The sequence below is a fragment of the Bidens hawaiensis genome, unplaced genomic scaffold (assembly GCF_021521415.1).
Source record: "Bidens hawaiensis isolate Kalapana, Puna unplaced genomic scaffold, B.hawaiensis_p1.1 tig00037811_1, whole genome shotgun sequence".
NCBI lineage: Eukaryota > Viridiplantae > Streptophyta > Magnoliopsida > Asterales > Asteraceae > Bidens > Bidens hawaiensis.
Window position 1 is genome coordinate 81727 of NW_027496624.1, and position 23016 is coordinate 104742.

General features: G+C 38.0%; 1 protein-coding gene and 4 pseudogenes across 1 annotated transcript; 1 reads left to right on the forward strand and 4 right to left on the reverse strand.

Annotated features, from left to right (window-relative positions):
* Window positions 1-2151: 2151 nt before the first annotated feature.
* On the reverse strand, window positions 2152-3933 carry LOC143589781 (subtilisin-like protease pseudogene; annotated as a pseudogene).
* Window positions 3934-7751: 3818 nt separating this feature from the next.
* On the reverse strand, window positions 7752-10172 carry LOC143589785 (subtilisin-like protease pseudogene; annotated as a pseudogene).
* Window positions 10173-11811: 1639 nt separating this feature from the next.
* Window positions 11812-14045, reverse strand: LOC143589784 (subtilisin-like protease pseudogene; annotated as a pseudogene).
* A 1908-nt stretch (window positions 14046-15953) lies between these two features.
* Window positions 15954-16956, forward strand: LOC143589787 (blue copper protein 1a-like). The gene is made up of 2 exons (XM_077070448.1): window positions 15954-16119; window positions 16450-16956. Exons 1-2 carry the CDS (start codon window positions 15954-15956, stop codon window positions 16773-16775), a joined length of 492 nt encoding a protein of 163 aa, XP_076926563.1. The 3' UTR covers window positions 16776-16956.
* Window positions 16957-20326: 3370 nt separating this feature from the next.
* On the reverse strand, window positions 20327-22083 carry LOC143589782 (subtilisin-like protease pseudogene; annotated as a pseudogene).
* Between the last annotated feature and the right edge of the window lie 933 nt (window positions 22084-23016).

The following is a 23016-nucleotide window of genomic DNA, read 5'->3' on the forward strand; positions in this document are numbered from 1 at the left end:
ATGGTTGATTGTGCATATGTTGCTATGATGTGATGTGCCACAAACAGTATCTGCCACAAATTTATCAATCACGGTTTAGCGACATCTTGTTTGGTTGCAAACTCATTTTCTAGCTCGCAATAATCGTCGCAAAACAAACTAGGAACTTGTGATAAATTAGTGACGAATGGGTTGTATCGCTGTGCGTGGTACAACATTCCCTAAATTAGATTTTTTTTTTGAACGGCAACAAGAACTAAAATTGAAGTAAAACTCATTTAAAGATAGATTCTTAATCACTTGTATGTTTATATTTTTTTTGGCCCATTTAAACATTAGTGTAACAATAGGAGTAGATCAGATTGTAATTTTTTTTAAAAGGAATAAATTTCTTTAAAGAAAATAAAATGATTCAATTACAATAGAGAAACTGGTAAGCGGACAACAAGCTGTGCGCCACCCTCTTTTGAATATAAATACTTTTAAATTGCTATGCAAGAAGAATACATAGTTATAAGAGAATATAGAATTTACATGCATGTTTTAATTAACTAAACTCTATACAATACAAAATTGCAATATGTTATTATGTCATGAATTTGCTAATTAATATGTTGTATATAGATTTAAAATAATCATCTTAATTATCTTCTAATAAAATAATATAAGATGTTAACAATTATTTTTAACATTAAACTGCTCCAGTGCTGGGGTGCTAGTTTATTTATTCTGATTAGCGAAGGTAAAAAATTTGTAAAGTGTACCTAATTCTGTTCGAATTCAAATAGAAAATGAAAAGCCAATTCAAATAAGCTAATTTTGTTATAGTTTCGTGTTTACTCGAAAAAACCCGACAAATACAACAAATCTTTAAAAAATAATGTATTCAAATTTGGATAAGGAGCCAATTCAATCAGCCAAAGTAAAATTCGGTTCAATCCCAAATTCTAGTTTTTTGAATGCGATCTTAAAAATGTTACAATAAACACAAACAAAAACTAAATCAAGAACAATACTCAAATGATCCATTTCCCTCTTATTGAATTATCTAAAGAAAATTACAAAGAAATGAAAAGTTAAAGTGAACCTGTCATTAGTAACCTTACTTATACCCTTAACCACCACAAGTACCAACCATAAAAATGGTTAACAAACTCAGCAGGCGTAATGACCATATTACCCCTGGACTAAATCACCCCTAAAACAAGACTTCTACCACAGCACTCTATTATTAACAGAAAAGTTAAAGAGTTCACATTTAAATGTTATAATATTTAAAGTTTTGATTAAGTGAGACGAGGTCAAACCCAATGAATAATATTTTTCAAGCATCTTAAAAGCAAACATTATGTCCAAATCCGTTACCATTTTCAAACTCCAAAGGAGCTTTAAGTAATCACTGAAGCTTAATCAAGACAATAAGAAAATTACTCAAAGTAGAATACTTACCGCCCAATCAGAAGAGATTGCTAGAGAAGATAAGATAATAAGGTATCAGATCATGTCCTTACCATTCCAAGGTGTTAGAGTATTTATAGCCGAAGGTAGGTTTCCAAGAAGGTACAGCCGGCTGAATAGTATTCCTGTTCTACCAACAGTGGGTTACGCACAAGCCATGCTGGTTGGTGGATAGGCTGCGGCTGATAGTGACAAGGCCGGCTGTATACTGTTCCTTTACTGCCGGCTATGCACTGTTCCACCAACTGTAGGCTACGCACGTCCCACAGTGAGGGTTGGTGAGTAGGCAGCGGCTAATAGTGACAGTACTAGAGGGTGCTCCTCGTACTGTTGTCGGTGAGCTGTCACCCTGTGATTGGTTCAAGGGCTGTTTTGGTCAGATCTTGTCTATTTTGCCCATACCTTGGCAGGTATAGTACAAAAGATCTTCCAGAAGCATACGGACTGGCTCATTTGGGCGGGAGTATTCCAGCCTTGCTCATTCCTTCAGGTGACTACTGAATTATTGAGAGCTAAGTGCCTTGTGCGTGTAGCCTTGCTGCGCGGGTGGCCTTCCCTGATGGCTTGTATCCGCAGCTGCGGGAACAGGCGGAGTACTTCACCATTGGGAGGCATTTCCTGCGGGAACAGCTTGCGTACTGCGCGTAAGGACGTCACGTCTCTGAGCATGGTGGGTCCTGCGGATCCAGTTGGTTTCTGCGCAGACGTCTCTCTTCAAGGTGAGTCCTGCGGGTTCAACTGGGCTCTGCTGGGACCTACCTCTTTAGCTTGGAGCCCACTTTCTTCCGCAATAGGGTTGCCATTTAGGCTTACTTGATCAGCTGTTGTCATGATTGCGGATTTAATAGCCGCAGGTGACCAATCGGGATGAACTGCTTTCAGCAATGCTGCTATTCCTGCCAGATGAGGACAAGACATTGAGGTACCGGATAATATATTAAACTCATAGTTTGTTTGTGTGTTGTTATCAAAAGAGACAGGCCATGCTGCTAGCACGTAAACGCCCGGGCCAATAATATCTGGTTTCAAGATTTGAGGGCTTTGCAAATTGGGCCCTCGAGACGAGAAAAGAGCCACAACAGGAGCGGAATCTACACCGATTACAGTACCCCGAAACAACAAAGTGGCTGTAGGAGATGCGGTTGAGTTAATGTACGTTTTAATCACGACTCCTTCTTTGTATCCGACATGGGATGCTGGAAGAACGTGATAATCCGCCATAGTAAATTCATCATCTGTCACTTGGTTCAGTAGAATCATCGCAACACCTCCAGCATTCTTTACTGTTTTCCCTTTATCAATTCTCGGTATTATGCCTTTATCACACACTACCACCTTCCCTTTAACGTCCACATGGTCCAATGATCCTTCCACACACAACGATGTTTTTTATCACCATTCGATCCCGGGTACACCAAAGGCATATATGTTTCAGGGAAATCTTTTGGTTGGAAAAACGATTCTCCATCCAACAAATCCTTGTTTCCAAGTGAAACAGATGCAACTATTTTCTGATCCATGGTACTGGCACCTACCGTAAGAATCCATGGTGCCTCATTCTCCAAGGTAGAGTTAGAAGGACCCAAATTACCCGCAGAACAAGCCACGAATATGCCTTTCTGTATCGTGGTAAATGCACCTAATGCGATACCATCCTGATAGAATGGAACAGAATCCAAGCCTATCGATAGCGAAAGCACATCTACGCCATCTTCAACTGCTGCATCCATTCCGGCTAAGATCACACTCTCCGGACATTCAACCTCTATACACACTTTATACATAGCTACATGCGCAAGTGGCGCCATTCCAGCTGCGGTCCCTTTGGCGTTTTCCAAAAGACTCGCATCATTCACAAAATTCCTAGCCGCAGTGCTTGAAGTGTGTGTACCATGTCCCACTTGATCAAAGCGCGTCTCGTTCCCACCTGATGTAAGATCCCGCAACCCAATCAGTTTATTATTGCACCCTTCAATTTCACATTTCCCTTTCCATCTTGCTGGTGGTGGAGGGACTCCATTGTCGTTAAAAGACGGATGACTTGGAGTCGTTCCAGTGTCTAGAACCCCAACTATGACCCCCTTTCCGTAGTTGGAACCACTCCAGAAACCTGAATTCTGGTGTAGCCCCAAGAAGTTGGGAGTATGAGTTGTGCGTGTCATGTACATTCTTTCAGGCCTTGCAAATAAGAAACCCTCCATATTTTCCATCGTCTTGACATGATCCGCAGATAGTTTCGCTGCAAACCCGTTTAGGACATTATGATATGCAAACACCATGGTTGGTTCATAATTTTCACCGGTAGTGGCTCGTGGTAAAAATGATTGGTACCAGTTTTGACGATCTTGTTTCAGAACATATTGTTGAGTCTTGGGTGAGTCTAAATGGACAATGTAGGTTTCGAGTTCAGCCGAATTGCCCAAAATGAAGGTTAAAATTGTTGTTAACATGAGAACCAGTATGGAAGCCATGGCATCTACTGGTCTCAGTTATATTGTGTGAGTTGTGAGAACATATTTATATGCTCATTCACAAGTGTATTTATAGATCAGTTGGGGGCAATAGTACGGGCAAACTAATAATATTTTGTGCACGAATTGAAAGACGGTTGGATGACTCCAGATTCCGTTGCCGGATTTTGTTGAAAGTATTATCAAGGCATCTTTGGATTGACCGGAAAATAGTGTTTATGTATCCTATTTTGAGTAATGTTATTATCGTCTTCAAGCTTCAGTGATTACTAAAAAATGCAATGGATTGGGACATAATGTTAAATTATGTTACTAGAAGACATATAGGATAACTATTTTAATAACAAAATTTTAGTTTACAGGTCACAAATTCAGTCAAAAGAGAGAGAGAGAAATTAGAACGTTTTGCCTTTTGTTTACTTATGATCAGTGTATATTTTAACGCATTTTAATGTAGTTTAAACAGTTGATTATGGATTTGCTTTTATCATTTAGATAGATTATTTAGATGTTTTTTTATTATATTTTTGGGTGTAGGTAAAGAAAATAGATCGAGCTAATAATGATATAAATGAGTTTTTAATTAAAAAGGATTTAGGAGTTATATGGGCTTATTATAATTCATGTGCCATTAATTAATTTATGCAGGCCCAGCTTATTGATCAGTTTATTTAATTTGACTCACACATTTATTTATTCTAACTAACCACCCAAATTAATTTGGAGTTAACTCAAAAGTCAAAAGCCACAAGAAGAAAAAGAGCGGCAGAAGACAATACAAAATTGATTGGTTTGGATTCGACTATAACATCAACATGAAATACATTATCTGGGCTGCAACCAAAAGAAAACATGTTGAAGTGGTGAAGGCCTAAAAGAAGACAAATGCGGCAGGGAAATTAAAATAAAAGACGGGGATCAGACGACGGTTTTTAGGGGAAGGCATGTTCATCAGTTTGATTCGTTACAAACATTGCTATGCACTAATTGCAGCGTTTGGTCATTTATCTATCATTTACTTGTGTTAAATAAAGTTGTGTCTATGTAGCTTTCTAGTACACTTAATTAACTCATGTTACATAATATTGTGCTATCAAACCATAACCCGAATGTGATTGTTTATTTATTATCTCGTAATTTATGCGTTGTTTATTCATGTTTCTTAAATTAATTGCAATATATCTTTAACAAATAATCAAATTTAGGCTGACTTGATCTGCAGTCGTCATGATTGCGGATTTGATAGCTGCAGGTGACCAATCAGGATGGACGGCTTTCAACAATACTCCTATACCCGCCAGATGCGGGCAAGACATTGAAGAACCCCAGATCATAGTAAATGTAGAGCCTATTTGTGTGTTGTTCTCACCAAAAGCAGGCCATTCTGCTAGCACGCTAACGCCCGGGCCAATAATATCCGGTTTCAAGGTTCATGGGCTTTGCAAGCTTGGCCCTCTAGACGAGAAAGAAACCACTGCAGGAGAGGAATCTATTCTCATTAAAGTCCCCTGGAACAATAAAGTAGCCTTAGTCGACGCTGTTGAATTAATATTCCTCTTGATCGACCGCGACTCCATCTTCGAAACCGACATGTGAAGCAGGAAGAACATGCATATCCGCACCAGTACTATCACCATCTAAAGCTTCGTTCACTAGAATCATCGCAACGCCTCCAGCTTTCTTCACAATCCTACCTTTTCCCATCCCCGATATAACACCTCTATAACACACTACCACTTTCCCTTTTACGTCAACGTCATCCGACGATCCTTCCACACACAACGATGTGTTTTGATCACCATTCGACCCTGGGTACACCAAATGATAGGCACCGAACCAAGGGAAACAGATAAAAAAAAGAAACAAGTATAGAATGGATAGATCTAATACTCGTTTGTCATACAAAATTCACCACACGAACGAACAATAGGACAACAACACCCGACCATAGATACATACACTCACTACAGTTAGTTAATCGGGTCTAAGATCACCACCCAATACGCCACGGTTGAGCTAGCATAAACGAATGAATTTAACTCATAATCCAACAAGATAAATTAACACAACTTTTTTTACATCATAAACTTGTGCTTCATTCTTCATAGAAATGAATACATATAGTGATATAGAAACATAAACTACCCCACGTATGTTTTTTTGGGAAATGAAAAACTAACCAATAAAAACTATTAATAAAAGAATAAAGAAAATGAATTTTAATAAAAACAATTGCAAGTGTTAACGTGGGGATAGAAGGCATGCATAGAGACTCAATTCTTCATGTTATCATTCTCTCCATCTTGACAAAAGTTAGTCCTCAAATTTGGATTTGTTTTACCACAACTATTGCATGGAGAAAGAACCCATAATTCTTGATCCATAGTTCCTTTGAGAAAGTCTACAGCAAGATATTGGTGTTCAAAACGAAAGTCACATCTTCGGATGGGGACACGGGCAACGATCACGCGGGATGCAGATACACCACCCTCAAATCGTAGGGTTGCGGTTATGAAAATCACAGATACAGTTACACCACTATGACCTTGCAAAAATGTTTCCAAAATCACCTCCTCGACTTGAGCAATCAATTCACATACTATCTGATGCAAGAACATACTTTCCAATATTGAAGAAGAATCTGATGCAACTTTTTTTTTGGTGTTGAGTTGGGATAACAAGTATAAAGACTATGAGTCGAAAGGGTTCGGTTTCGGCTCTGGCTCTGATACCATATGATAGGCACCAGACCAGGTGAAACGGATAAAGAAAGAAACAAGTATAAAATGGATGGATCTAATGCTCGTTTGTGATACAGAATTCACCACACAAGCGAACAATAGGGCAACGACACTCAACCTTAGATACAGACAAACCACTACGTTTAGATAATCGGGTCTAAGATCACCACCTAACACGCCATGGTTGAGCTATCATAGACGATTAACTCATAATCCTGTGAGATAAATTAACACAAAACTTTTTTTTCATCATAAACCTCTGCTTCATTCTTCATGGAAATGAATACATACATATACATAAATGATGGTTGGGTATAAAACTATAAGTCATCTAATATATATGCATTTTTTTATAGTTTTTATTTGGTGTTTAGTCTGAGCTTTGGTACTTCAAGCGTACTTATGTGCTACACGTCATTGAACATTAAAGATACTAATTTGAGACATTTACGAGCATGCTTTGGGTCTAAGAAAATCGGGGGTGCCAAGCGAAAACGAGCAAGAGATACACTTTTGTGAATTGTGCTCTTCACCACATTGCTATTTGCTTAAGCTCACAACCTTTAAATGGTCGTTCGATGCAACGTCAAATAACCGTTCGGAAACAGTGTAGGGTTAAATTACAGCAAGCCCCTATAAAAGTGAGACCAAAACAAAAACATTTTAAATGATTATACAGTCACACATTTCTAAGGTTTGCTAGTCATAGTTAAATGTATAGTTTAAGTTTTGGTTTCTACTATGATCTATTTAGTTGTGTTTATTTGTCAATTGGGGCAAACCGGTAAACAAAATTGAAGGACTTGATCTAAACAACTTTTCTCATCATTCATATGTTCTTGATTAGGCTTGTAATTTTAGACCTGTTTCGTCTTGTCTTCTTTAAAGAGATTTAGGGTTTTGTTTGTCATCTACCTTTTTAAGTTCCAATTCCTAACATATAGTATGTTAAATGGCGTCTGATTAATAGAAGATTTATAAGTGATTGCAACTTTTTTAAGGATAATGAATCCAGGATTCTTATAATGTTACATAATTAAGAAGCTAGAGACTACTAGCGAATCCACACATGCATACATATATGGAAAGTTGGAAACACACAGTCTTACAAAGAAGGTTAGACCATCAATGTATCTTACACGAACTTGATTACGAAAGGGATTCTAACCAAGTATTTACCCGAACGCCAAGCCATCATTCCTTCACCATAAGGAACATTAACTTCCACATCACTATAACGTCTAAATGTTAGTTCATACGTCAACTTTTGGTTCACTTCGGTGAATTCCAAAGTAGGATTGTGAATTTCAAGAACTATACCCTTTGGAACAATGACATCCGACCCCGATATAGTATAAGTGGAATTCGCCTCACCAACGTTCGTCACCGTCCTTGTGTATGTTTTGTTTTCACCTCTTGCTAATGTCATCACAAAGGAAGGATAGTTCAGTTGTCCTTCAGGAATAGTTTTCTCGCATGAAACTATTTTCGTTACAATGATTCCAACTTGTTGGCTTGTGTATCCGAGACCACACAAATAAGGAATGTAGTCATCTGGTTCAATGTCAAAAACTAGCCCTGGATCATTAGCTTTTGATGGATTCACATGGCCTGAACCTATTGCAAATCTGTCTGCTTGGAGCTCGCTTTCTTCCGCAATAGGGTTTCCATTTAGGCTTACTTGATCAGCTGTTGTCATGATTGCGTATTTAATAGCCGCAGGTGACCAATCAGGATGAACTGCTTTCAACAATGCTCCTATGCCTGCCAGATGAGGACAAGACATTGAGGTACCAGATATCATATTAAACCCATAGTTTGTTTGTGTGTTGTTGTCAACAGAGACCGGCCATGCTGCTAACACGATAACGCCTGGGCCAATAATATCTGGTTTCAAGATTTGAGGGCTTTGCAAATTTGGCCCCCGAGACGAGAAAAGAGCCACAGCAGGAGCTGAATCTACTCCGATTACAGTCCCTCGAAACAATAAAGTGGCTGTAGGAGACGCGGTTGAGTTAATGTACGTCTTAATCGCGACTGCTTCATTGTAACCGACATTTGATGCAGGAAGAGCTTGAAAGTCCGCAAAAGTTTGTTCACCATTTTCCGCTTGGTTCAGTACAATAATTGCAGCACCACCAGCATCTTTTACGGTTTGCCCCTTTTCAATTCTAGATATTATACCTCTATCACATCCACCTGGTCCAACGATCCTTCCGCACACAACGACATGTTTTGATCACCATTCGATCCCGGGTACACTAAAGGAAAATATGTTTGAGGGAAATCTTTCGGTTGTAAAAAAAGATTGTCCATCTAACACATCCTTGTTTCCAAGAGAAACCGACACAACGAATTTTCGATCAATGGTACTAGCCCCTACTGTAAGTATCCATGGTGCTTCATGTGCAATGTAGAGTTATCAGGACCTAAATTGCCCCCAGAACAAGCCACAAATATACCTTTTTGTATCGCGGTAAATGCGCCTACCGCCATACCATCCTGATAATATGGAACAGAATCAAAGCCTAGAGATACCGAAATCACATCTACACCATCTTCAACTGCTGGATCAAATCCAGCTAAGACCACACTCTCTAGACAATCCAATTGCGTGCACACTTTATACATCGCCACATGCGCGAGTGGCGCCATCCCAACCGCGGTCCCTTTGGCATTTCCAAAGAAACTTGCGTTATTCACAAAATTCCCAGCCGCTGCGCTTGAAGTGTGTGTGCCATGCCCGTCTGGATCAAACCGTGTGTCATTTATGCCTGTCGTTGTAAGATCCCGCAACCCGATTAGTTTATTATTGCAGCCTTCAATTTCACATTTCCCTTTCCACTTTGCTGGTGGTGGAGGGACTCCATTGTCGTTAAAATACGGATGGCTTGGAGTCGTTCCAGAGTCTAGAAGCCCGATGATGACCCCCTTTCCGTAGTTTGAACCGCTCCAGAAACCTGAATTCTGGTGCAGCCCCAAGAAGTTGGGAGTATGAGTAGTATCTTTCATGTACACTCTCTCAGGCCTTGCAGATAAGAACCCCTCTTTACTTTCCATCGCCTTGACATGATCTGGAGATAGTTTCGCAGCAAACCCGTTTAGCACGTTATGATATGCGAACACCATGGTTGGTTCATCATTTTCATCGGTAGTGGCTCGTGGTAAAAATGATTGGTACCAGTTTTGACGATCTTGTTTTAGAACAAATTGTTGAGTCTTGGGTGAGTCTAAATGTACAATGTAGGTTTCTAGTTCAGCCGAATTGCCCCAAATGAAGGTTAAAATGATTGTTAACATGAGAACCAGTATGGAAGCCATTGCAGCTATTGGTCTCATTTATATTGTGTGAGTTGTGAGGACATATTTCTATGCTCATTCACAAGTGTATTTATAGATCAGTTGGGGCATGTAGTACGGGCAAACTAATAATATTCTGTGTACGAAAGACGGTTGGATGACTCCAGATTTCGCTTGCCGGATTTTGTTGAAAGTATTACCAAGGCATCTTTGGTTTAACCGGAAAATAGTGTTTGTATCCTATTGTGAGTAATTTTAATTTATTATCGTGTTCAAGCTTCAATGATTACTGAACATGGAAATGGATTGAGACATAATGTAGATTTTTTTAAGAAAGTTTGGCTTTCATATTTTTTAAATATTTGAAAACTGATGGGATTTTTCTCTTGTCATGGGAATATATTTGGTTTGACTATAGGTCTACGCGAGTCAAACCTTTTTTTTTAAGAATGTACCAAAAGAATTACTAATATGTTAAATTATGTTACTAGAAGCGGTGTGTACGGGTTCATTTGGGTCGATTTTGGGCTAAAATTAAACCAAACATATATATATAGAGGAGGGTTATCCTAAAAATAAGTAGTTTCTTATAAAGACTAGGAATAAATCACAATCATTAGATCATGTTAATCAATGGTTGAAATTTAAAATTAACAATAACCGACATAGTTTCCTAGAATTACTCATTTATCATTATAATTGACATAGTTTTCTAGAATTGTTCTTTTACCATAATTTGTAATGCCATATGTCAAAAATTTGTTGGTTCTTACCATTCGTAGGAAACTCCTTACTCTTATTCTTATTTGAACCATTTTCTATATATATATATATATATATATATATATATTATACAGTATATATTTTTTGGTGTACTTCAAGAAAATAGGGCTAATAGTGATATAATTGTTTTTTTTAATTAAAAAGGATTTAGGAGTTATATGGGCTTATTATAATTCATGTGCTATTAAATAATCATAATGCAGGCCATTTGATCAGTTTATTACTTTATTTAATTTGACTTAAAACACATTTATCTATTCTAATTGGCAGCCCATACTTGGAGTTAAATCAAAAGCCACAAGAAGAAAAGGAGAGACAGAAGAAAAACACAAAATTGATTGGTTTGGATTCGACTATAACATCAACATGAAATACATTATCTGGGCTGCAACTACAGAAAACGTGTTGTGCCATGATCAGTTGATGTGGTGAAGGCCCAAGAGAAAGACAATTCCGGCTGGGAAATTAAAAGAAAAAAACGGATTGACTGATAGTTTTTAGAAAAAAAGGATAGTTTTTAGGATTAACGGATTAATGGATTGACGGACTATTGAATTGTAGTTTTTACTCATTTATCTATCATTTACAAGTGTTAAATAAAGTTACATCTATGTAGCTTTCTAGTGCACTTAATTAAGTCAGGTTACATAATATGGCGCTATGATTTGAAACCATAACCCGGATGTGATTGTTTATTTATTATCGCCTACTTTTGTGTGCCGTTCGTTCATCTTTCTTAAAAGATAATGCATTGTGAATGTTCTTACAACATTACATAGACAGGTACAGACGAAACCAATGCATTCGGACAAGGATTATATGAATTCCAAAGATGGAAACAGGCGAAAAAGGAAACAATAAAAGCATAAGTAGGAAACACATGTTGGGTTAGATCAAACAACATAACAGTAGATTAATTGAACTGGAAAGATTAAATCCTACTGAATTGTAACAATTTCTTAAATAGCATTACAAACTGAGAACTAAATAGAAACAAGACTTATTTGATTTAACAAAAGATCACAAAAAGTATACTGTATAATTTAAATAAACATTTCAACAACACATACAGTCTTACAAAGATAACTAGATCTCACAATCTTTTACGCAAACTTGATTGCGAAAGGGGTTCTAACCGAATATTTCCCCGAACGCCAAACCATCGCTCCTTCACCATAAGGAACGTTAATTTCCACGCTACTAGAACGTCTAAACGTTACTTCATACGTCAACTTTTGGTTCACTTTAGTGAACTTCAAAGTATGATTGTGAGCGACGATAAGTATGCCATTTGGAATAACAATATCTTGCACCAACAATGTGTAAGTGGAATTAGCCTTACCAACGTTTGTAACCGTCCGTGTGTATCTTTTGCTTTCGCCATGTGCTAATGTCACCGCAAAGGAAGGATAGTTCAGTTGTCCTTCAGGAATTGTTTTCGGACATATAACTGTTTTTTTTACAATGATTCCAACTTGTTGGCTTGTGAAGCTGAGCCCGCATAAATAAGGAATGTAATCATCTGGTTCTATGTCAAAAACCAGACCGGGATCATCAGCTTTTGATGGATTTACATGGCCCGAACCTATTGAAAATATGTCTGCACGGAGCCCTCTTTCATCCTGAATAGGATTACCATTTAGGCTGACTTGATCCGCAGTCGTCATGATTGCGGATTTGATAGCTGCAGGTGACCAATCAGGATGAGCGGCTTTCAACAATGCTGCTATGCCCGCCAGATGCGGGCAAGACATTGATGTACCCGAGATCATAGTAAATGTAGAGCCTATTTGTGTGTTGTTCTCACTAAAAACAGGCCATGCTGCTAGTACGCTAACGCCCGGGCCAATAATATCCGGTTTCAAGATTCCCGGGCTTTGCAAGCTTGGCCCTCTAGACGAGAAAGAAGCCACTGCAGGAGCGGAATCTATTCCTATTACAGTCCCCCTGAACAATAAAGTAGCCTTAGGCGACACGGTTGAATTAATATACCTCTTGATCGCGACTCCATCTTTGTAACCAACATGTGAAGCAGGAAGAACATGCATATCCGCACCAGTACTATCGCCATCTAAAGCTTCATTCACTAGAATCATCGCAGCCCCTCCAGCTTTCTTTACAATCCTACCTTTTCCCGTCCTCGATATACACCTCTATCGCACACTACCACTTTCCCTTTAACATCGACATCATCCAACGATCCTTCCATACACAACGACGTGTTTTGATCACCATTCGACCCCGGGTACACCAAAGGCATATATGTTCTAGGGAAACCTTTCGGTTGGAACAACGATTCTCCGTTTATTAACAAATCCTTGTTTCCAAGAGAAACGGTTGCAACTATTTTCCTATCCATGGTACTAGCCCCTACTGTAAGAATCCATGGAGCTTCATTTGACAATGTCGAGTTAGACGGTCCGAAATTACCAGCAGCACAAGCCACAAATATACCTTTCTGTATCGCGGTAAATGAACCTATCGCGATACCATCTTGATACAACGGAACTGAATCAATCCCTAACGATAGCGAAAGCACATCTACACCATCTTCAACTGCTGCATCCAATCCGGCTATGATCGCACTCTCAGGACAATCCCCATCCGTACACACTTTATACATAGCCACATGAGCAAGCGGCGCCATCCCAACCGCAGTCCCTTTAGCATTCCCAAACACACTCACATTTTTAACAAAATTCCCAGCTGCAGTGCTCGATGTATGCGTACCATGCCCGAATTCATCAAACGGTGTATGACCATTTCCACCCTTAGTTAGATCCCGCAACCCGATTAGTTTATTATTGCACCCTTCAACTTCACATTTCCCTTTCCATTTAGCTGGTGGTTTAGGGACTCCACCATCATTAAAAGAAGGATGCTTCGGAGTTGTTCCGGTGTCTAAAACCCCGATTATGACCTCCTTTCCGTAATTCGAACCGCTCCAAAACCCTACATTCCGGTGCAGCCCCAAGAAGTTAGAACTATGAGTAGTTTGAGTCATATATACTCTTTCAGGCCTTGCAAATAAAAACCCCTCTATATTCTCCATCTCCTTAACATGATCCGGTGATAGTTTTGCCGCAAACCCGTTTAGCACGTTATGATATGCAAAAACAATGGTTGGTACATCATTTGCACCATTAGTGGCTAGCGGTAAAAATGATTGATACCAGTTTTCACGATATTGTTTTCGAACAAACTGTTGATCATCGGGTGAGTCCAAATGGACAATGTAGGTTTCAAGTTCAGCAGCATTGATGAAAGTAAAGATCAAAATGGTCACTAGAACAAGAATCAATATAGAAGCCATTGTAATTATTGTACAATAATTGTTTAGCTAACATGTACTAGTTACTGTACTATGTACACAAGATATGTATTGAATGTTTTTAACAAGAATGTATATGATCAGTAGAAGAAATTTGTCACCAGATATCTAAAGGCAAATGCAAGAACGTGGATCTCTAAAAGTACACATTATTCCATCAGATGCATAATAATTGTTTAATCCTATTGGCCTACATGTGGCACATGTTTCAAAAACGTGGATCTCAAGACGGGTGGACCTTCTCAGTTGGATCAGGAGTTTTGTTGTGGGCCAGTCATTTTTGATCAAGAATTATATTTTCAGTCCATTAAGCTCTTAGCTATTTGGGTTATGGATCTACTAATTCAGCCTAGTCTAGTTAGTCAAATAAGGTTTAAGCCCAAACACTTTATTATTATTATTATTATTATTATTATTATTATTAAATGATAAAGGTCCGGACAGTCAGGATCACTTGGCGAATGGATCGCTCTTCCGATCGAAGAATATAACGTATAAATCGCATTTCAGATTATCATTGGGACAAATTTACTTAGATAAAAAATGTTTTTCGGTACTCTGTCTTACAACTTTAATGTTACATTCTCACACTCAGGGTTGGGCCCACAGGGGTGGCGGGGTGGTCGACGGCCACAGGCCCGACACCCCGTTTGGCCCAAATTTTTTTTTAAATAAATTGTTTATTTTTATTCAAAACAATATGTATATATAATGTTTAAACTCAATTACATAACCAATAGTTTGGTCTAGTGGCAAGGAAGTATTACTCTCAATAAAAAAAAAGGTTATGAGTTCTAGTCTCAATTAAATTTAAGACATTTTTAGTCCTATTTTTATACAAAAAAATTTTACACAACTCAAATTATAACCAAGTAAACTCATATAAAAATTTAATTGTTTAAACAAACAAGATACGTCTTTAAATTAAGGCCCAAACAAATTTTCGCCTTCGGCCCAAAATTTTTTTTGCTTTCTCGAAAGCCGGGCCTGCTCACACTTATTCAAGTTTTTAGTGCATTTAACGGCTTGTCGTGTAGTCGGGTGTCTTGGACGTCCTCCTTTTTAACCACTACTTTGTTTAAGACATTTTGAGTACCAACACTCACTTTGAACTATGTCAGAAAATATCCCAAACTTATGTAAGTTTGAAAGCTTGTCCGTATTTCTAGACGTAAATTTTATCTGCTTCATTTTAGATGTAAGATCACTTTGTTCGTAATTTTGCATTTGTTATTACAAATACTACAATATGTTGACACCTTAATCTGCATTTTCGGTATTTTGAACTAAGCTTATTGTGGGAGCGATATGATTATACGCCCATAATGGTGTGAAACTTCCTCGAGACCCTGGTCCACAACGTCGTCTGGTTTTGCTCGTCTCCAATGATCGGGTTGGGGATTCGGGTATGACTTGACTTGAAGTATGGAATTTGGCAGTTCCAATAACAGTACTGATGTTGGTTGCAGATAGTATGGTTGGTTATTCGGGTCGAACAAAGGTGGAGACGGGACCCAAAATAGAAATCAATACGAAAATGCCACCACGTGTTTTCCTCCTTTCACTTCACACACTTAGTAAAATAAAAACATATGTAGATTAACTTTACCCTTTATATAAAATCCAATAGTACAGCAATATCAAACTTATTATTTACAGAGCATAAAAAAACAGTAACGAAAGCAACATTTTTAAATTTATTGTTATGTGGCGATCAAATGCACTATAAAGACCAAATCCACATTACCATTGCCGTCTACAGCCGGTACCCTATGTTAACTCGAAAATTGTATAAATAGTCAGAAAACGATTAGCTATTATTTCATCCAACAAATTATTTTATAGTTTTCAATAGAAATATTAATTAGAAACCCCAAATTTTATTACAAAATGGCCACATCCCACTTGAACGTTGTCTTCATGATAACACTTTTTGTTCTTGCAACCACAATCTCCGCAAAGGAATACATTATCGGGGATGAAAATGGTTGGAAACTCGACTTCGATTATCAAACATGGGCCAAGGATAAGGTTTTCTTTGTTGGAGATACCCTCGGTACGTTATATAACCCGGTCATATTATTTTGATTCATTACGGTCCAGTATGGGTCACAAATTATGCGACCGGTTTTAGTCAGACTATACAACCGCTTTCCAAAATGTTTCATAAGTTTATTTTCATTCACTATCGGTCTCTATGGTCACTATTGCACCATACTGAGTTGTCACCAAACTTGTGATTGATTTGAGTTTTGTCGCAAACTTGTTAATAAATTTCGGTCACAAAATTATGTCACTAATAGCAAGTTTTGTAATACCGATTTTCTATTAATATAATCCCAAAGACGTTTAATATGTGTAATCCTTTGCAATTCACTTGATGCAGTATTCAACTATGCGGTTGGTTCCCACACCGTGGTGAAAGTTAATGGTACCGGCTTCCAACAATGTAACGCTTTAGATTCAAATGGAATCATGATAAGTGGACACGATGTCGTCCACCTTCAAACCCCAGGAAGGAAATGGTACATTTGTGGTGTCGGAAAGCATTGCGAGTTGAGAAACATGAAGCTTGTTATCACGGTTCTACCTCAAACATTGGCTCCAGCTCCAAGCCCTATAGCGACATCTGCATCGGGCAAATTGGCAGTGCCAACTATCTATGAATTCGTAGTTGCATTATTCGGCAGTCTTTTGTTGCTTTTTGTTTAAAATATCCATTGTTTTAATTTACAGTATTTATTGTGCGTTGTGTTCAAATAGTGTATCCGTTTGAAGATGGTTGATGTACCATACATGAATTCTTTAGAATTAAGTTAATCAATTGGCTACTATCCTACGTGAAACTATAAAAATTGCACCCTGTTTGAGAAATATATAGAGTGATCAGGTCTTTAATGTGACCCTACTACAAAAAAACCATTAACCAATAAATGTATATACTGTCGCAAAACTACATCATAGCAACAAAAGCTGGTCGTAAATCCGTCGCTGTCTGTCTGTCAAAATCTGTATTAACAGTGGTTTATCGTGCATATGTTGCTTGGATGTGATGTCCCACAAACAAGATCCGTCACAAATTTATCAATCACGATTTAGCGACAGATTTTTAGTCGCAAACTAATTTTGGTCGTAAATCCGTCACTGTCTGTCGAAAATCTGTTAGGCGTGTTCGTTTCACGGAATTCAATTGAATTGGACGGAATGGGATTTTAAATCCCACAGATTCCTGTGTTCGTTTCTCTATTAACCGGAATTGGAATGGAAAGAGAATCCCATCAAATCCTATTTTCATAGGATTTTAAAATCCACCAGTTTTGAAAGGAATGTCAATGAATGTTTTAACCCTAACCCCTCTTTCATATTATCATCTTCACCAATCCACTACCATTGACTCTGTTCCACCGCCTCTCTCCACCACCATGCTCCACCGCCGTTCTCTACCGCCGTGAACCACCGTCCTCGTGTACCTCCACCGCCGTGAACCACCGTCCTTCCCGTCTACCTCCACCGTCGTGAACCACCGTCCTTCTCGTCTACCTCCACCGTCGTTCTTCTTCATCGGAGTTCTCCTCCACCACAGGTTAGGGTTTTGTGTGTGTTTAGTTAAACTAAACAGGGAAGATGGAAGCATATATTATTGTTATATTATTATTATTATTATTATAATCAAACTACTCAGTCACTCAGTCCACTTGTTGCTGTCATCTTATCGAAAAACATATATCATTATTATTATTATACTTTAATTTTTGTTTTGCGTTTAAATTCTTGTTTAATACTTTGTTTAGTTTAATATATTTTTAGTTTTTTTATAAATATTTAATATATTTTTTAGTTTTTTTATAATTTTAATGTTTGATTTTTAAATAATTTTTTTGATTTTGTAATTAATTTTCTAATATTTATATTTTTAGATTTTTTAAATTATCATTTTTTTTATTTTATTATTTAATGTTAGTAGTAGATTGAAGGGAGATAAATAGAATGGAGAAGATTCCAATTCCAATAACATATGATAAGGATTTTCAAACATTCCATTCCAATTCAAATTCCAATTTCATTAAAAAAAATCCGTGAAACAAACGTGTTCTTAATGGTTGATTGTGCATATGTTGCTATGATGTGATGTGCCACAAACAGTATCTGCCACAAATTTATCAATCACGGTTTAGCGACATCTTGTTTGGTTGCAAACTCATTTTCTAGCTCGCAATAATCGTCGCAAAACAAACTAGGAACTTGTGATAAATTAGTGACGAATGGGTTGTATCGCTGTGCGTGGTACAACATTCCCTAAATTAGATTTTTTTTTTTGAACGGCAACAAGAACTAAAATTGAAGTAAAACTCATTTAAAGATAGATTCTTAATCACTTGTATGTTTATATTTTTTTGTTTAAATGGGACTTTGGCCCATTTAAACATTAGTGTAACAATAGGAGTAGATCAGATTGTAATTTTTTTTAAAAGGAATAAATTTCTTTAAAGAAAATAAAATGATTCAATTACAATATTGAAACTGGTAAGCGGACAACAAGCTGTGCGCCACCCTCTTTTGAATATAAATACTTTTAAATTGCTATGCAAGAAGAATACATAGTTATAAGAGAATATAGAATTTACATGCATGTTTTAATTAACTAAACTCTATACAATACAAAATTGCAATATGTTATTATGTCATGAATTTGCTAATTAATATGTTGTATATAGATTTAAAATAATCATCTTAATTATCTTCTAATAAAATAATATAAGATGTTAACAATTATTTTTAACATTAAACTGCTCCAGTGCTGGGGTGCTAGTTTATTTATTCTGATTAGCGAAGGTAAAAAATTTGTAAAGTGTACCTAATTCTGTTCGAATTCAAATAGAAAATGAAAAGCCAATTCAAATAAGCTAATTTTGTTATAGTTTCGTGTTTACTCGAAAAAACCCGACAAATACAACAAATCTTTAAAAAATAATGTATTCAAATTTGGATAAGGAGCCAATTCAATCAGCCAAAGTAAAATTCGGTTCAATCCCAAATTCTAGTTTTTTGAATGCGATCTTAAAAATGTTACAATAAACACAAACAAAAACTAAATCAAGAACAATACTCAAATGATCCATTTCCCTCTTATTGAATTATCTAAAGAAAATTACAAAGAAATGAAAAGTTAAAGTGAACCTGTCATTAGTAACCTTACTTATACCCTTAACCACCACAAGTACCAACCATAAAAATGGTTAACAAACTCAGCAGGCGTAATGACCATATTACCCCTGGACTAAATCACCCCTAAAACAAGACTTCTACCACAGCACTCTATTATTAACAGAAAAGTTAAAGAGTTCACATTTAAATGTTATAATATTTAAAGTTTTGATTAAGTGAGACGAGGTCAAACCCAATGAATAATATTTTTCAAGCATCTTAAAAGCAAACATTATGTCCAAATACGTTACCATTTTCAAACTCCAAAGGAGCTTTAAGTAATCACTGAAGCTTAATCAAGACAATAAGAAAATTACTCAAAGTAGAATACTTACCGCCCAATCAGAAGAGATTGCTAGAGAAGATAAGATAATAAGGTATCAGATCATGTCCTTACCATTCCAAGGTGTTAGAGTATTTATAGCCGAAGGTAGGTTTCCAAGAAGGTACAGCCGGCTGAATAGTATTCCTGTTCTACCAACAGTGGGTTACGCACAAGCCATGCTGGTTGGTGGATAGGCTGCGGCTGATAGTGACAAGGCCGGCTGTATACTGTTCCTTTACTGCCGGCTATGCACTGTTCCACCAACTGTAGCCTACGCACGTCCCACAGTGAGGGTTGGTGAGTAGGCAGCGGCTAATAGTGACAGTACTAGAGGGTGCTCCTCGTACTGTTGTCGGTGAGCTGTCACCCTGTGATTGGTTCAAGGGCTGTTTTGGTCAGATCTTGTCTATTTTGCCCATACCTTGGCAGGTATAGTACAAAAGATCTTCCAGAAGCATACGGACTGGCTCATTTGGGCGGGAGTATTCCCACCTTGCTCATTCCTTCAGGTGACTACTGAATTATTGAGAGCTAAGTGCCTTGTGCGTGTAGCCTTGCTGCGCGGGTGGCCTTCCCTGATGGCTTGTATCCGCAGCTGCGGGAACAGGCGGAGTACTTCACCATTGGGAGGCATTTCCTGCGGGAACAGCTTGCGTACTGCGCGTAAGGACGTCACGTCTCTGAGCATGGTGGGTCCTGCGGATCCAGTTGGTTTCTGCGCAGACGTCTCTCTTCAAGGTGAGTCCTGCGGGTTCAACTGGGCTCTGCTGGGACCTACCTCTTCAGCTTGGAGCCCACTTTCTTCCGCAATAGGGTTGCCATTTAGGCTTACTTGATCAGCTGTTGTCATGATTGCGGATTTAATAGCCGCAGGTGACCAATCGGGATGAACTGCTTTCAGCAATGCTGCTATTCCTGCCAGATGAGGACAAGACATTGAGGTACCGGATAATATATTAAACTCATAGTTTGTTTGTGTGTTGTTATCAAAAGAGACAGGCCATGCTGCTAGCACGTAAACGCCCGGGCCAATAATATCTGGTTTCAAGATTTGAGGGCTTTGCAAATTGGGCCCTCGAGACGAGAAAAGAGCCACAACAGGAGCGGAATCTACACCGATTACAGTACCCCGAAACAACAAAGTGGCTGTAGGAGATGCGGTTGAGTTAATGTACGTTTTAATCACGACTCCTTCTTTGTATCCGACATGGGATGCTGGAAGAACGTGATAATCCGCCGTAGTAAATTCATCATCTGTCGCTTGGTTCAGTAGAATCATCGCAACACCTCCAGCATTCTTTACTGTTTTCCCTTTATCAATTCTCGGTATTATGCCTTTATCACACACTACCACCTTCCCTTTAACGTCCACATGGTCCAATGATCCTTCCACACACAACGATGTTTTTTATCACCATTCGATCCCGGGTACACCAAAGGCATATATGTTTCAGGGAAATCTTTTGGTTGGAAAAACGATTCTCCATCCAACAAATCCTTGTTTCCAAGTGAAACAGATGCAACTATTTTCTGATCCATGGTACTGGCACCTACCGTAAGAATCCATGGTGCCTCATTCTCCAAGGTAGAGTTAGAAGGACCCAAATTACCCGCAGAACAAGCCACGAATATGCCTTTCTGTATCGTGGTAAATGCACCTAATGCGATACCATCCTGATAGAATGGAACAGAATCCAAGCCTATCGATAGCGAAAGCACATCTACGCCATCTTCAACTGCTGCATCCATTCCGGCTAAGATCACACTCTCCGGACATTCAACCTCTATACACACTTTATACATAGCTACATGCGCAAGTGGCGCCATTCCAGCTGCGGTCCCTTTGGCGTTTTCCAAAAGACTCGCATCATTCACAAAATTCCTAGCCGCAGTGCTTGAAGTGTGTGTACCATGTCCCACTTGATCAAAGCGCGTCTCGTTCCCACCTGATGTAAGATCCCGCAACCCAATCAGTTTATTATTGCACCCTTCAATTTCACATTTCCCTTTCCATCTTGCTGGTGGTGGAGGGACTCCATTGTCGTTAAAAGACGGATGACTTGGAGTCGTTCCAGTGTCTAGAACCCCAACTATGACCCCCTTTCCGTAGTTGGAACCACTCCAGAAACCTGAATTCTGGTGTAGCCCCAAGAAGTTGGGAGTATGAGTTGTGCGTGTCATGTACATTCTTTCAGGCCTTGCAAATAAGAAACCCTCCATATTTTCCATCGTCTTGACATGATCCGCAGATAGTTTCGCTGCAAACCCGTTTAGGACATTATGATATGCAAACACCATGGTTGGTTCATAATTTTCACCGGTAGTGGCTCGTGGTAAAAATGATTGGTACCGGTTTTGACGATCTTGTTTCAGAACATATTGTTGAGTCTTGGGTGAGTCTAAATGGACAATGTAGGTTTCGAGTTCAGCCGAATTGCCCAAAATGAAGGTTAAAATTGTTGTTAACATGAGAACCAGTATGGAAGCCATGGCATCTACTAGTCTCAGTTATATTGTGTGAGTTGTGAGAACATATTTATATGCTCATTCACAAGTGTATTTATAGATCAGTTGGGGGCAATAGTACGGGCAAACTAATAATATTTTGTGCACGAATTGAAAGACGGTTGGATGACTCCAGATTCCGTTGCCGGATTTTGTTGAAAGTATTATCAAGGCATCTTTGGATTGACCGGAAAATAGTGTTTATGTATCCTATTTTGAGTAATGTTATTATCGTCTTCAAGCTTCAGTGATTACTAAAAAATGCAATGGATTGGGACATAATGTTAAATTATGTTACTAGAAGACATATAGGATAACTATTTTAATAACAAAATTTTAGTTTACAGGTCACAAATTCAGTCAAAAGAGAGAGAGAGAAATTAGAACGTTTTGCCTTTTGTTTACTTATGATCAGTGTATATTTTAACGCATTTTAATGTAGTTTAAACAGTTGATTATGGATTTGCTTTTATCATTTAGATAGATTATTTAGATGTTTTTTTATTATATTTTTGGGTGTAGGTAAAGAAAATAGATCGAGCTAATAATGATATAAATGAGTTTTTAATTAAAAAGGATTTAGGAGTTATATGGGCTTATTATAATTCATGTGCCATTAATTAATTTATGCAGGCCCAGCTTATTGATCAGTTTATTTAATTTGACTCACACATTTATTTATTCTAACTAACCACCCAAATTAATTTGGAGTTAACTCAAAAGTCAAAAGCCACAAGAAGAAAAAGAGCGGCAGAAGACAATACAAAATTGATTGGTTTGGATTCGACTATAACATCAACATGAAATACATTATCTGGGCTGCAACCAAAAGAAAACATGTTGAAGTGGTGAAGGCCTAAAAGAAGACAAATGCGGCAGGGAAATTAAAATAAAAGACGGGGATCAGACGACGGTTTT